The 13,516-nt window shown below is 43.3% G+C and overlaps 1 protein-coding gene across 8 annotated transcripts in view; it reads left to right on the forward strand.

The window, feature by feature from the left end:
* USH2A (usherin) overlaps positions 1-13,516 on the forward strand; it is a 382,808-nt gene that overhangs the window by 352,270 nt on the left and 17,022 nt on the right. For 6 of the 8 annotated variants that reach the window (XM_074537084.1, XM_074537083.1, XM_074537085.1 and 3 more), the window contains 3 exons: positions 820-1,138; positions 12,472-12,537; positions 12,806-13,015. In XM_074537084.1, coding sequence (XP_074393185.1) covers positions 820-1,138; positions 12,472-12,537; positions 12,806-13,015 — 595 coding nt within the window. The remainder of the gene's footprint in view (positions 1-819; positions 1,139-12,471; positions 12,538-12,805; positions 13,016-13,516) is intronic. The other 2 variants (XM_026791121.2, XM_014264377.3) reach the window with 1 other exon arrangement.

Consider the following 13,516-nt stretch of genomic DNA (forward strand, 5'->3'; position numbering starts at 1 on the left):
TAGTAACACCAACTTTATATCATCTTGATGAAGGACATAGTGTTCACTTAGATTGTAATTTATAGAAGGGATAATTCAGCACTCTGGTATAGACTCCAAAACCTGCAATCTTGTACTGGTGTATCATTCACATGATGTCTGCTATAGAGAATAAATTGGGCTTTAGTTGACAAAATTCAGGGTGGGGAGACCAAAGTCGTGGTCATAGACCATTCACAGGGTAGCTGAGCTGAAATTAATGGACCACGTTTGAACCCTCAAGCTGGAAACAAGTGATTTGTGATTAAGTGAAAGCTAAAACTTAAGAAAGGGTACCAGACTCTCCTACAGAAATGCACTTGATACTGAAGTAATATCTTCCCCACTAATTCTTGATTATTTACCTGACCTTTCCTTATATATTTGTGTAGGCATAATTTGTGTGTGTTACATGGTTGATAAGTTTGTCTACTATTTACATATAACTAATCTAAATCCAAAGAGAGTAATAGAGGAGCTCTGCAGCTCTCAAATGACATCCAAATCATCTCTTACAATGAATCATCATTTTGGTTTATATCATCAAAATCAAAATGATTTTGATCACTTGACTCCTGCAGATGTGTATTGCTCTGAAAAAAACCAAGCCACACCCAAATTAAGAAGACAGTGTTCTTCCTCTTTTCCACACAAGGCACAGCACATAACCCGTGTGTTAAGGAAAATTGCGTGCCTGTAAAAAATTCCAAAGGAGAAATGAAGAGATCCGCCGGATCTCACGCAGGGTTTGTATTTGTATGTGCAGCGTTTTAATCACCCGCTGCCCTGTGTGTTCCCCAGGTACGAGGTGCAGCTGCAGGCCTGCACGGAGCTGGGCTGTGCCTCCAGCGAGTGGGCATCGGCGCGGACGCTGGAGGCGCCGCCGGCAGCACAGCCAGCCCCTCTCATTGAGGTACACACGGCCCCCGGCTTCCAGTCCACGGCTTCCATCCTCTGGAGCGGCCCCAAGCACCCAAACGGGAAGATTTTGTACTATGAGCTTTACAGGAGGAGAACAGCTCAAGCCCATGTAAATTTAGACCTCTCGCTGGTTTACAATGGTTCCTCAACCTCCTTCAAAGATGACCAGTTGCTGCCTTACACAGAGTACGAATATCAGGTGGGAATTGAAGCTATTTAGCAGCTCTGGTTATGATTTCAGTGCACTTTGGGAACCTTACTTTACACTTGCAATGAACATACACATCTCAATTCCAATGTTCATATCATTGTGAAACCCACATGATTATTGTGAATGTATTTTAAAGAATAGAGAAGCTGGAAATAATTCTATACAAGCAATATATTCATTCAGCATTTGTTTACCTTAGCAGTAGGTGCCCATGTATCTTATATGTTAAATGCTTGTGTCCCATCCAGAGCCTCTGCAAGTCTCTGTTGTGAGAAATTCTAGTTCTTAAAAGGCAGGTTTTTTCCCCTTATTTTTTCTTTCTTTTTCCATCCTCCCCAATCTATTATGAATTAGTTTTTAATTTAGATCTTAGATTAATTTTAGATCTTAGAGCAGTTTACATCCAAACGGACTGTTTTCTCTTTAAATTAGTCATTAGAATGACAAGTACATCTTTTTGGTGGTTCAAAAGGGAATTTGCTGCTGATGGTTGGTGTTCTCATTTTGTTTAATATATACCTGAAACAGTGTATTCCACCTCTTGAGCAAGGTGGAGCAATCTTTCTTTTACAGGTTCATTGGCTTTATAGGATCACAAGATAATTCCGGTTGGAAGGGCTCTCAGGAGGCCATCCAGCCTAAATTTCTGCCCAAAGCAGGGTCAGTAAAGAGGTCAGATGAGGTTTTGCAGGGCTTTATCAAGTTGCATCTTTAAAACCTTTGGGGAGAAGACTGTAACCTTACAGTCTGCTCCACTGCCTGACTGTCCTCATTGCATGAAAGTTTTTTTGTGATGTTCAGTCTGAACCTTTTTTGCTTGAGCTTACACCTATTTTCTCTTCTCCCTTCCAACAAATACCATAGTAAAGAAGCAGGCTCCACCCCCCATTAGCCTGCAGGACAGCTGCAATCAAGTCCTTCCAAGGCCATCTCTTGCCCAGGCTGAACATGACAAGTCCCACAGCTTCTCTTTACAGGCACTTTTCCAACCCCTGATTACCATGGTGGCCTTCCACTGAACTCACGCTCCCATTTATCAATATCTTTCTGTTATTTGGGGGTCTAAACAAAAAAGACACTAAATAAAGGCAGGTAATCACTTCCTTTAATTGTCTGGCTGTGTTCTTGTGGAACAGCTCAGGATGCTGGCCATCTTTGCTGCCAGATTACTCTGCTGGCTCGTGTTCAGCTTTCTGCCTTTAGGTTCTTTGAAGCAGAGGTGCTCCCTAGTTGGTCAGTAATGCTGACACTGTGGTGCTGCAAGAAGTCATTCCTCCCCAAAAGCAGGACTTTGCATCTGTCTTGCTGAAATTCCCATTCTCTAGGGCCTCCTGACTGGCAGATCTGTCCTTCAGCATACCAACTGGTCCCTCCAGTTTGGTGTCATCTGCAGGTTTAATGAGAGCACACTGTATAGATCAGGTTCTTTGGTAGCTCTGCTCCACTGCTATTGCTTTATCCTTTTGAGTAGCCAGAAACCACGGAGAGTTAAACCTAAAAATTTGCTTTATCACATCAGTCTATCCAGCTGCTGCATGCACACGTGTCGTAGACTCATCAAGTCATGCAGTTTGGAAGGGACATCCAGAAGGCATCCAGCCTAACTCCCTGCTTAGGTCCAGATAGACCAGGCTCTCAGGGCTGTGTCCAGCTGAGTTTTGGATCAAGTTCTCTATCCTTGCAGATGCAAGGATGGAGATTGTACGGCTTGTGTCAGCAGAGCTATTGTTAGACCAGATTTCCTTGCTGCTTTAGGCAGGATCTGTGGGGAATGTGAATGCAAGTGCAGATGGGGCTGAGTAGACAGTAAGCATCGGTAGCAGACCCAAACCATACTTGTTAGGAATCTTTCTTAGATGGAGAAAATCTCTCCAAGCTGGATGTTGTAGATATTGGCTATAGGATGTTCTCAGCTGGGCTAACTTTTAATTATCTCAGTCAGAAGCTGTGTTTTGGGAAGTGGATACCACAGAGACTTTTTTCAGCCAACATTTTTAATGACTTATCAGTGACAGATTAAAAAAAAAAAGAAACTTCTTAATCAGATTCCTGTGCTTTATTGTGCTGTATTCAAGACTTAGCTTTTTATCTTGGTTCCTCTCCATAACTAGGCTGAGCTTTTGATTGGAACTCTAAATAACTTTTGGTTTTTTTCACCAGTGGCCATTTATTTCACCATGAGAAGTTTTTCAATGCATGCATTTGTCTTCCATTTAAGTCACTTGCAGCCATCCTCTGGGATGTATTCTGAGCTTCTCCATTGTTGACAATTTATATCTTGCCTGTGAGACAAGTTATTCATAAGTATAGGGCTTGGCTTTTGCTATTATGCTGATGAAACCCAGATTTATATTTCACTTAAACTGGATATTGATTCTCCTGTCTCTGTATTTGAGGCTTGTTTGCTGGACATAAAACTTTAAATGCAACTGAATTTCCTCCAGCAGAATGCAGTTAAAATCAAAGTGCTGTGCTGGGACTCTCTCCAGCATTTTTGGAGATATTGAGATTTAGTTCAATGCTCTAATAGCTTCTTTGGACCTGAAATCAGGACTTTTGAATCTGGGCTTTTGGGGAATTTTTTCATTGGGTTTTGTTGATTTGTTTTGTTGTTTTTTAATTTGTTTGTTTTCCTGGAAACTTCAGCTGAATATTAGGTTTTCTAAAACCAGGTGCAGAAGCTGCAGTTCCAGAAATGATGACATGAGTTTAGAAGCTCATGCTGACAGAAGAGACTATGCCCCAAAAATGCTTAGGTCACTGTTCTTCAAGGAAGCACATTTAGACTTGAAAAGGCCAGTTCTGCGTATTAGCACCTGCTGGTTTGCAGTGGGGTTTTAAGTGGCATACAGTGCCTATTTCCATACTTCAAACAAAACACTAAGATCTTGAAACTCCCTCTGTTGGTCTAGTTGTATGTTTGGATACTTTTATCTTCTAGAGCATCTTTTAGGTATTTGTTGGAATTCTGCTTGATATCCCCAACTCTATTAACCATGTACTACTGTGTGATCTCCTGAAAATCTCCCTGATTAAAAGAAACATTATCACTCATGAGGCCCACTGAGTTTGCAAGTGCAATCCTTTGTTTCCTGGAATATTTCTGAAACAGGAGTGTGTAGGCCCTCCTTGTGAATCATTGGAAGTGGTGTGCAGTGTTACCATACAGCAGCCTATAGAGTCAAACCTATTTTTCTCAGCTAAAGAAAAGCTCTTCTGAGCAGAGACTTGTGGCATTTAGTGCAAAGCAGAGCTCTCACAGTGTGGTGTGATTTCCATGCAAATGCAGTATCACTCCTCCACAATTACACTTAATAGTGTTCTTAAAACTGCTTCTTTAGATTAATGGCTTAATGTCTTGCTGGTTTAGGACACATCCTTATTTCTATTTGGCAGGCACAGAACATGTAAAAGACAGAAAATTACAATTGTCCCTCTTCAGAAAGGTTTATGGCTCCCTGCAGAGGTTTATTCTCCAAGAGGTCTATGCAATGCACCAAGACAGGGCTGCAGTGCTGGAGGTGTCTGCCCCTGACCACTGCAAGAGGCACAGCATCCCTCCTGTGTGTGCAGAGTCCTTCTCACCCTCCTGTTACTGCAGCCACCTGAAGGGTCTAGGAAATACCCCGAGACACACCAGGGGAAATATGTGCTGGGTCCTCTCCAAGAGAAAACAAATGATATTCTGACTTTGGAGGGATAAAGAAAAAAAAAAAAAAAAGATGCAAAGTCATGAAGACTAAGGACCAATTACATGGGGTGTGGAATAGGTTGGCCCCATTGGTCATTTTCCAATGCTAGGAAGGACATTTGGTTTACCAGCCTGTCTGTCACATTGTTGGCTGAGCTCCAGCTTGTGTTGATTAGTTACTGACAAACAGGTCAGTGACTTCTGCAGTTTAAAATCAGGTAAAACTGGTTTTCTGGTTGACCACTGATGGATAGTTACCCATTTGTAATATCCCTCATAACTGATTCCTCTTCATCTTTAAATGCCCCATTTCTTCCCATCTCTCTAACAGAAAGATGCACTGCAAGACAGTGACATTAAAAAAGTAGTTCTTTCTTCCATTCCCTTCTTGTTATTTTGTTTGTGAGACTGTTTTTTCTTACAAGGTTTCTGTTTCCAGTTAAAGAGAATTTCTCGTACTACATCTGCATTAGACTACCACGCCTGACCTCAGCTTCTGAAGAGTAAAGCAGACATAATTGTTGTTTCACTGATGCTATGATGATACCTACTCTAGATATCCTCTTGCAGAATGAGACACTTCCTTTCCCCTAGTAGAAAAGGGCCATTTGAAACCATGTAATTTTGTTCAATAAGCCCCACCTCAGGCAGCTTGTTTCTCTTGTCAACATAATCTTAAATTCAAGTGTGTTGATGCAATAAAACCTTGATTTTTTTTTTCCTTAAATTAAATATGGATATTAGACTGGATTTGTTGGCATCCAGGTTTACTAATGAGTCTCTTACTGTGCCACTCATGCAGGACCCTTCTCAGTAAATTTTGGTTCCGACATATTCAAAACCATGGCAGGCTATCCTTTAAAAAGACATTAGTGTGAGTACCAGGGGAAAATATACTCCAGGGCTGTAGATATTTCCTTGATATGATTTCCTTGATTGTATCTTTTTATTTATGAGGCATAATTTATGACTGCTGAAAAGCAAACTAAAATGAGTGATGACTAACTGCAGCCAAAGTAATAAATCAGAAGCAAAGAAAGAAGTGGTGATTTTGATCGAATCTATTGAATTAGCTGTTGCCCTTAGCCATTACAGGTATTGGAAAGACCTTTTAATATCTGCTTATCTCTCTCATGGGAACTTGGTAACTATCTCATTATATACCCATAGGAAACAAATTATTTAATTTTCTATCTTTTAGAGTTAAACCTTTTTACATCTCTCATTAATTACTGGCATTATACTATGTTATATGGAATGAGCTTTCTTTAAAATTTGGTAATTTTGTTTAAGTCCCAAAGTTTTTGCCTATTGTCTTTCCCTTTTCCAGAATGGGTTTAGTAGTTCTGTTATTAGCATTTGAGCAGTGGAGATGAATAGCAATGTTAAGAGGCTCTAATTAACACAGTGCTAGAAATGGGGATCTGAAATCTATCCCATTATATGTTTATGACCTCCATAAGGAGAGTAACAATGTTGAAGAGGGAAAAGTATGGGGCAATCTGAGAAGGGGCAATCAGGAAGCATACACGTGATTACTACCTTCTTGTTCCCCTGCTCATGAATGAATGTGATACTTTATTTTACCTTGCCTTTGCTCTGTCCACCATAAACTGCACCCACTTTTAAACTTTCTGCTTTGCTAATACCTGCCTGATACTGAAGTGCCCAGATGTGAATACATTATCCTAATGCTGAATGCTAGATTTTGGTAGATAAGCTTTGTGCTCTGAGCTCTGCTGACATCACATAAGTAACTCCAAATTGGCCAGCCAGTGCGACAATCAGTTCACTAAGACTTGTTAAGGATGCTGCAATTGATGGTGAGAGGGAGGTTCTTTGGTTTTCTTTGATTTCAACCAGCCAAGACTGTGGTCTCTTCAATTGTCTTGAAAGTTGCTGTTGGAACATAACCAAAAATTGAGGGATATGTTTCTGACTTTGCTGATGTCAGATCTTATACGACCCTATAGTATCTTACTATATTGGAAAATAATTACACTGTAAAAACTGTGCATTTATGTAAATGTAAGGCTAGAAATTGAACAAATCTAAGTCAAGAAATTGAAAGCAAAGTCTCAAAGTGGTGCTGGGTCTTTGAGGTCTCCATGAAACAGCTTTAGAAAGAGAGGAGCAGTACAAACAGCTCCGCTACCATTTGTCTCTCATGGCAAGCAGTGCCAGCATTGAGTTCTTTTTGGAAAGACGAGCAGTCACAGGTGTGTAGAGTCTTTGCTTACCATAAGAGCAGAGATCCAAGTTGTACCTGACTCTTACACACAGAAGTAGAGTTACATGCACGTGTAAAAGGGCTGGCTTGGTCTGACCTTGTGGTTCCCAGAAACTACAGCCCTCCGTACCTCCCTACAGCTCTGAGCAGTGCTCAAAGCCAGGGAGAGGTGATGACTTACTAATGAGACTTTTTCTAAGGCAAAAGGCTGTTTTCTGAGTGTCTGAAGGAACTTGGTGCAAGCTGCTGATACATTCTGAGCTGAGATCCTGTCCCATCACAGACACACCTGTGATGGACCATAGACTAAGCACAGTGCAAAATGGCACAAGGCACAGTGCCTGTTGGACATGCAGGGAGCTAGAAGCCACTGCTGGTTGGTATTCAGCTCTTTGGCTTGCTCCCTTGTAAGCAGGAAGGATGGGAAGCATCTGGCCTCTGTGCTATGCACGGTATCCCAGCTCTTGCTGGCCTGGGAAGTCAGGAGCAGCTCAGGACTGCTGCCTTCATTGGGGCGAGCTGCCCTCAGCACCGTTCTGCCTGCTGAGATCTCTGCAGCAAGGGACAGTTTCACCTTCTCCACAGGCTGTTCACTGCCTGAGGGTCTCCTTTGCAGGAGTTTAGTTCAAAACAAAGTTTCCTTGATACAGATAAGGGGCTTCAAGAGTGTCATAGCAGATGAATCTGTGTGGTTCAGGGATGGAAGTCATCTCATGGGCTTCTTCCACTGTCAGCATCAGTAATAACATCATTATTCTGTATCTATGCTCAAATGATTTTAGTGCCCTTGTTTCTGCCCATATTGCAGAAGCTGTTAGCTCTACTAGGCCTGAACAGGCTCACTGTGGTAACATTACTCTTCTCAGAACGTCCTGTCCTGCTTCTCATAAGTTTTTCCCCTTCTTGCTACGCCAATGAACCTTCAGGTTGTACTGTGATCATTTGGAGCAACTGATCACAGGTTTCTTCCAGGAACAGGGATCTGTGAAGGCTCTATTTATGACCAGAAAAACCCAAGCTTGGCTACCTGGAATTCTTCAGTTCTCTGAATTTATGCTCTCTAGAGAGTTTTCTCCCATCTCTTCTCTCTCTGGCTCCACTTCAAAGTGCAGTCTGAGCCAGGGGCCAGCAGATTGATAAAACATTAATTAGTAACCTTTGGTAGCTGATTTCAGAGCCCTCTCCTGGATTTTAGGGACAGTGCAGCCTTTAACAGCAACACATATTTTGGCAGGGTGCTGAGCCATGCACCATGATGTCAGACTTAATTTTTGAGGCAGAATATTCAAAAAGTCAAGATATAAGAAACTTTTCTTGGCTCTCTGCTCTTTGTGTTTTGCCACTTAATACATCCCTAAGATGTGATTGCTTCTTGTTTGCTCCATGTTCCCATGTGGTCTTTCATAATTGTGAGAAGGTAATACTGCTGCCTGTTAGGCTCTTTATATTTCTGTATGAATGTGATTAAATATTTGTGATGCTGATTATACCACAATTTATAAAGATTATTTGTGACCCCAAAAAGCTTTTTACTAAAGCCTAAATATGAAATTTCAGGTTAACCAGACTAGCCAGGCAACATCTTCCATCCATGACTGTTTAGTGGTGACTTCTTGAGTAGCCATTACCTCTGATTTTAAAGACACTGCTCATTGTGGTTTCTGTTGCCATGCTGCCCCATTTTTTTCCTGCAAAGAAGTGGCTAAACACCAGCTTTTCCATCTGCAGTCAGTTCTGTGGATTTACTGCCCCAGGTGTCCAAACACTGACCAGGTTTTACTTGGACAGCGATTCTCACAGGGAAATATTTTTATAACCATCCATCCTTTTACAGATGGTTGAGCAGAAGCAAAGGGAGTTAAAGGACTCGAGCTTAGGTCAATGTAAATCTGGAATTCAGATCCTCAGAAGTCCTGTCTAGCTGTCACAGCTGTCTCAGAAGCTGGCGTTACAGACTCTCAGGCACCAAGGGGGTTTCTGCTGGACACATGTCTTGGCAGGGCTGAGTAGCTGGTGTCTGTCTAGAAGGCATGCTCAGACCCTGTCTGTCTGTCAGGCCCACACAAACATGGCCATGACCTTGGCCTTTTTTATCGGAGAGTCGAGCAAAGCATCCCAAGAACAGAGGGGTCATCCACCTGGGCAGCAGGCCTGACTGCCTCTGGTGGAGCATGTGATTGAACCTCAATTACCTGACTCTTGAAGGAGTCTTGTAACCACTTAGCTGCAGTATGGAAGAGGATGAGCATAGATTCACAGAATCTCCTGTGGAAGGGAACCCACAAGCATCATTGAGTCCAACTCCTGGCCCTGCACAGGTCACCCCAAGAGTCACTCCATGTGCCTGAACATTGTCCAAAGGCTCCCTGAACTCTGTCTGGCTTGGCGTTGTGACCACTTTCCTGGACAGCCTATTCCAGAGCCCAGCCACCCTCTGGGTGAAGAACCTTTCCTGATATCCAACCTAAAGCTCCCCTGACACCACTTTGTTCCCTTGGGTAACATCACTGGTCACCAGAAGGCAGAGATTGGTGCCTGCCCTTTTGCTGCCCCTCACAAGGAAGCTGCAGGCCACAGTTAGGCGTCCCCTCAGTCTCTTCCAGGCTGCACTGGGTTGGGATTGTTCTTACAAGATTATTATTAAAGCCCCAGGCCACACTAATGACCCCAGACCTGGCAATGGGGTGACAATAAACTGCTGTGTGTGAGGATAGCACCATCAGCTCAGGAAGGGTGCTTGGAGGGGTGCTCAAGTAAAAGAGGCCTTGTCACATTGTTCTCAGCTAAAAAGGAGATGAAAATGCATCAGAAGCCAGGTAAGGAGTATCTGCATGTCACTGTCACCCCCTGCTCACCCAAGCAGGACATTCCTTCCTCAGCTGGGCTCCCAACCCATAACTGTGGTGTCTGATACAGGCCACTGCAGGGGTAAGGAGGGGAAGCAGCAGTGCTTTTCCAACAACATTGCAGTTGCTTTTCTGGTTTCAGCCCTTTCCCAGGCTCAAGGGAATCAGAGACTCGTATGCACATCATGTTTCCATTATTCTGTGCACAGTTTTCAGGGAAGGATGTGTCTTTGTCTCTATTTAAGCAATTCAAAGCTGCTGGCATCCAGTAATGAATGCAGCTGTGGAAGCAGAAGTCAGCACTGGGACAAGAGATGGCATCCCCACTGTCATTATCCTACTTTTCTCTCTTTCCCAGAGGTGACTGTTCTGACAGTAGAAACATTCAGGAATTCCAAGCCTTCTGTTTTTTCTTTTACTTCCTCCAAAATGCACATCAGTCCTGCACAAAATACAAGACCAAACAAGATAATGGGGAACAGAGTGTCCCAGGGTCAGGGGGACCCCTCTCTGCTATAAATCTCCTAGTTCTGCGGCACAAGAGGACCACACACTGCTTAAGATGGGGAAGAAATCCTCACTCTGTTCAGTGACCATGGCCATTTCTGGCTCCTGGCCCTTTCCTAGTAATAGGAAGAGGCTCCTTGGGGAAGTGATCATGGCACCAAGCCTGAAAGAGTTCAAGAAGCATTTGAACAACACTCTTGGGTACACAGTGTGACTCTTGGGAATGGTCCTGGGCAGGGCCAGGAGTTGGACTCCATGATTCTTGATGTGGATGCCTTCCAGCTCAGCTTATTCTGTGATTCTGTGAATTAAAGCTTCTTTCTGAAAAAGAAGGTGTGGGAGGGACCTACAGTAGATGAGGGATTCATGAAGGGAGGAGTCTCCATCCAACCCTCGGTGAAGTGTTTGCTTCCCAAATGAGTTGCATCCCTCTCTCCTCCAAAATTCCTTGGCAATTCCCTTCTGAAGCTGAATTCCTGTGCTACACAGGAAGGCTCTGTTCCTAGCTCATCACCTGCACTCTAGTTGTGGCAGCTTGCTCAGCAGGTCAGGCCCGACGCTGTTACGCTCCGTGCTCATCAAGGCCACGGCCTGGATGAAACTGGAGCACTGAGCCCAGGTAAGCACTGAGCCAGTGCCACACTCAGAGCTGCTCTTTCCATGTGAGTTTTATTCTTTCCACAAAGAAATATGACCCTTGAAATGAATGACTGTGGGTAAATCTTTGTAGCAGCTGGAACTGAACTGAGATACAGGGTTTGACCTACTGCAGTAAAGTGAACAGTTTGACTTTATGAATAGTTCACAACAGAGATGTATTACTGATTCCACTGAAATGAAAGTGCTTTGGCTGAGCATTTTTTGCAGGGCATCATCTCTACTTAGGATGATTCTGTACGTTACTGATGGAATCAGGCAGGATCTTTGGGTTTGTGATCAGCAGACCACAACCTTCAAAGCCACTTGAGTTGTTTTTATTCCTTCTCCTTCCCCAGGCTCCTTGTAAAGTGTCCTGTGTTCTTGGAAGTTATTATTGCAATCTGGAAGGATTCAGAGTCAATTTTGAACACCTCTTACTTCTTAAACTCCTGTTTTATTTCAAGACCCATAGTCCCACCATTCCCTTCCCCAGGACCAGTGCCCAAAGTAGATCACATAAGAATGTGTTTTACTGTACTTAGAGCTGTTCAACATGAAAGCTTACTAAGGAATACTTACACTAAAAATCACTCAGACAGTCCTCTTGTATTGCCATTTAGATCTATCATTCTGATTGATCACTATGTGGTTGGCTAATATTGAGTCTAATTTAACCCTATATGCTCATGCATCCATCTATTCTGTCTATTGTTCCTGACATTCTACAAATTACTTACTCATGCAAATGATGACCTAAGGCAACCTTTTATGATATTCGTGTTTAATTATACAAATGCTTTTTGATAAATAAGATTATACATCCTTCCATATGTTTATTCAGTCCTTGATGAAAGCAAAATTTAATTTTCATGCAGATTTGTTGGAGAGTGTGTTTAATAAGTGCTGAGTTTTATGTAGTCTGAAGATCACTCTGGTTTTGGGTAGCTGACAAAATCAGTAGGCATAGTTCATAGAGACATGTGGGTTTTAATCAGGCCTAATTCAAGCTGCTAATTTTTGAAATTTTGGAACTGAAGTCATTGCCTTTGTGCTCATGCAATAAAGCAAATGTTGTTGTGAAAATAAATGAGAGATGCCGAATTAACTACACACTTCAGTGGGCTTTATTTATATTACAAGTTACTGAAAATATTGCCAAATAACTGATACATTAATATTTTTAGGAGAGGCATGTTCCTGTAAAGCTCACTGGTTCTAATGAGTAACTTGAGCTTGGCTTGTGTGATTCAGTCAAGGTGAATGCAACTTTTAAGTGTCACCCAAGGCCAGGCTTCATCAGGGCTACCTGCATACATGAAGAAAATGTGCAGAAGGGAGAAATTGTCAGGACCAGATATGAGTATCTTTGTTCAGATGTCTTTGAAAACACTGTTCTTGTTGATTGCAGCTCCTCCGAGTCCTCTTGGCATGGTGTGACACAGACAGGGGTCGGAATTCAGAGTGTGGGGATCAGGTATGAAGAAGACACAGGAGCACACACTGCCTGACACATGACTTTTGCTTCTTTTCCCTAAGTGTGGCAGTGGGAAATATTCCACCCTTCTGTTAAGAAATTACTGCGTCAGCACAGGTGCTGACTGGCCGTCAAGGGGCATTTTCCAGGAGTGCCATTGTGCCATGTTTCACCCAGTGTCAGTGGAGCTGCAGTAGCCCCTCTGGCTAACAGCAGGTGTTCTGTAGGCCCGAGCTCTTTGCTGACAGTTTCTTTGTTGTGTTGCAAGGTGTGGTCAGTGAACTCGGTGGGCCGGACGCCCAGCAGCTGGTCCCACTGCCGGACAGGCCCGGCCCCTCCCGAGGGCCTGGGAGCTCCCCTCTTCAGCACCGTGGCGTCCACTGTGGCTGTGGTGAGCATCAGCCCCCCTCTGAAGCCTAACGGGGTGGTCAGTATCTACAGGCTGTTTTCTAATGGTACCAGAGGGACTGATGTGGTGGTGAGTATTGTCAGCACTTTTTCTGTACTTCACTTGTGTTTACTGGCTTTAACAATTTTGTCATTACAAGCTGCTGCTGTTGGTCACAGACTGCCTTCCTCTCCTGGCCTCCCATGGTTAGCTGCTCTGCACTGCACTGTCCTGTCCGTGAGCTTAAGCTGTCTACTGATTGCACATTACCCATTTATTCCTTCCAGTGCACTTGGCTGTGGCTGTGTCTGATTCAGCCAGCTCGTCCCATTGGTGCCTGCATGGCCTTCCTTTTCCATTCCCTCACACCTGCCATGCTGCTTGCTTGGCTCTGCCTCTGCCTCTGGCATCAAGGAGTACCAAGTGCTTCCCTTTGCTTGCTTGACTCTCTTCTTATTATTTTTTGCTGAACTCTGCTGAATCACATGCTGCCAAATGAGAGCAGATGTTGCCCCTTGTTGGTGTTTTCTGCATATTTTTATTTCTTTGGCTTCAAAAAAGCTATACCAACAAATGACTACAGCAGAAAGG

This window comes from Zonotrichia albicollis, chromosome 3 (assembly GCF_047830755.1).
Source record: "Zonotrichia albicollis isolate bZonAlb1 chromosome 3, bZonAlb1.hap1, whole genome shotgun sequence".
NCBI lineage: Eukaryota > Metazoa > Chordata > Aves > Passeriformes > Passerellidae > Zonotrichia > Zonotrichia albicollis.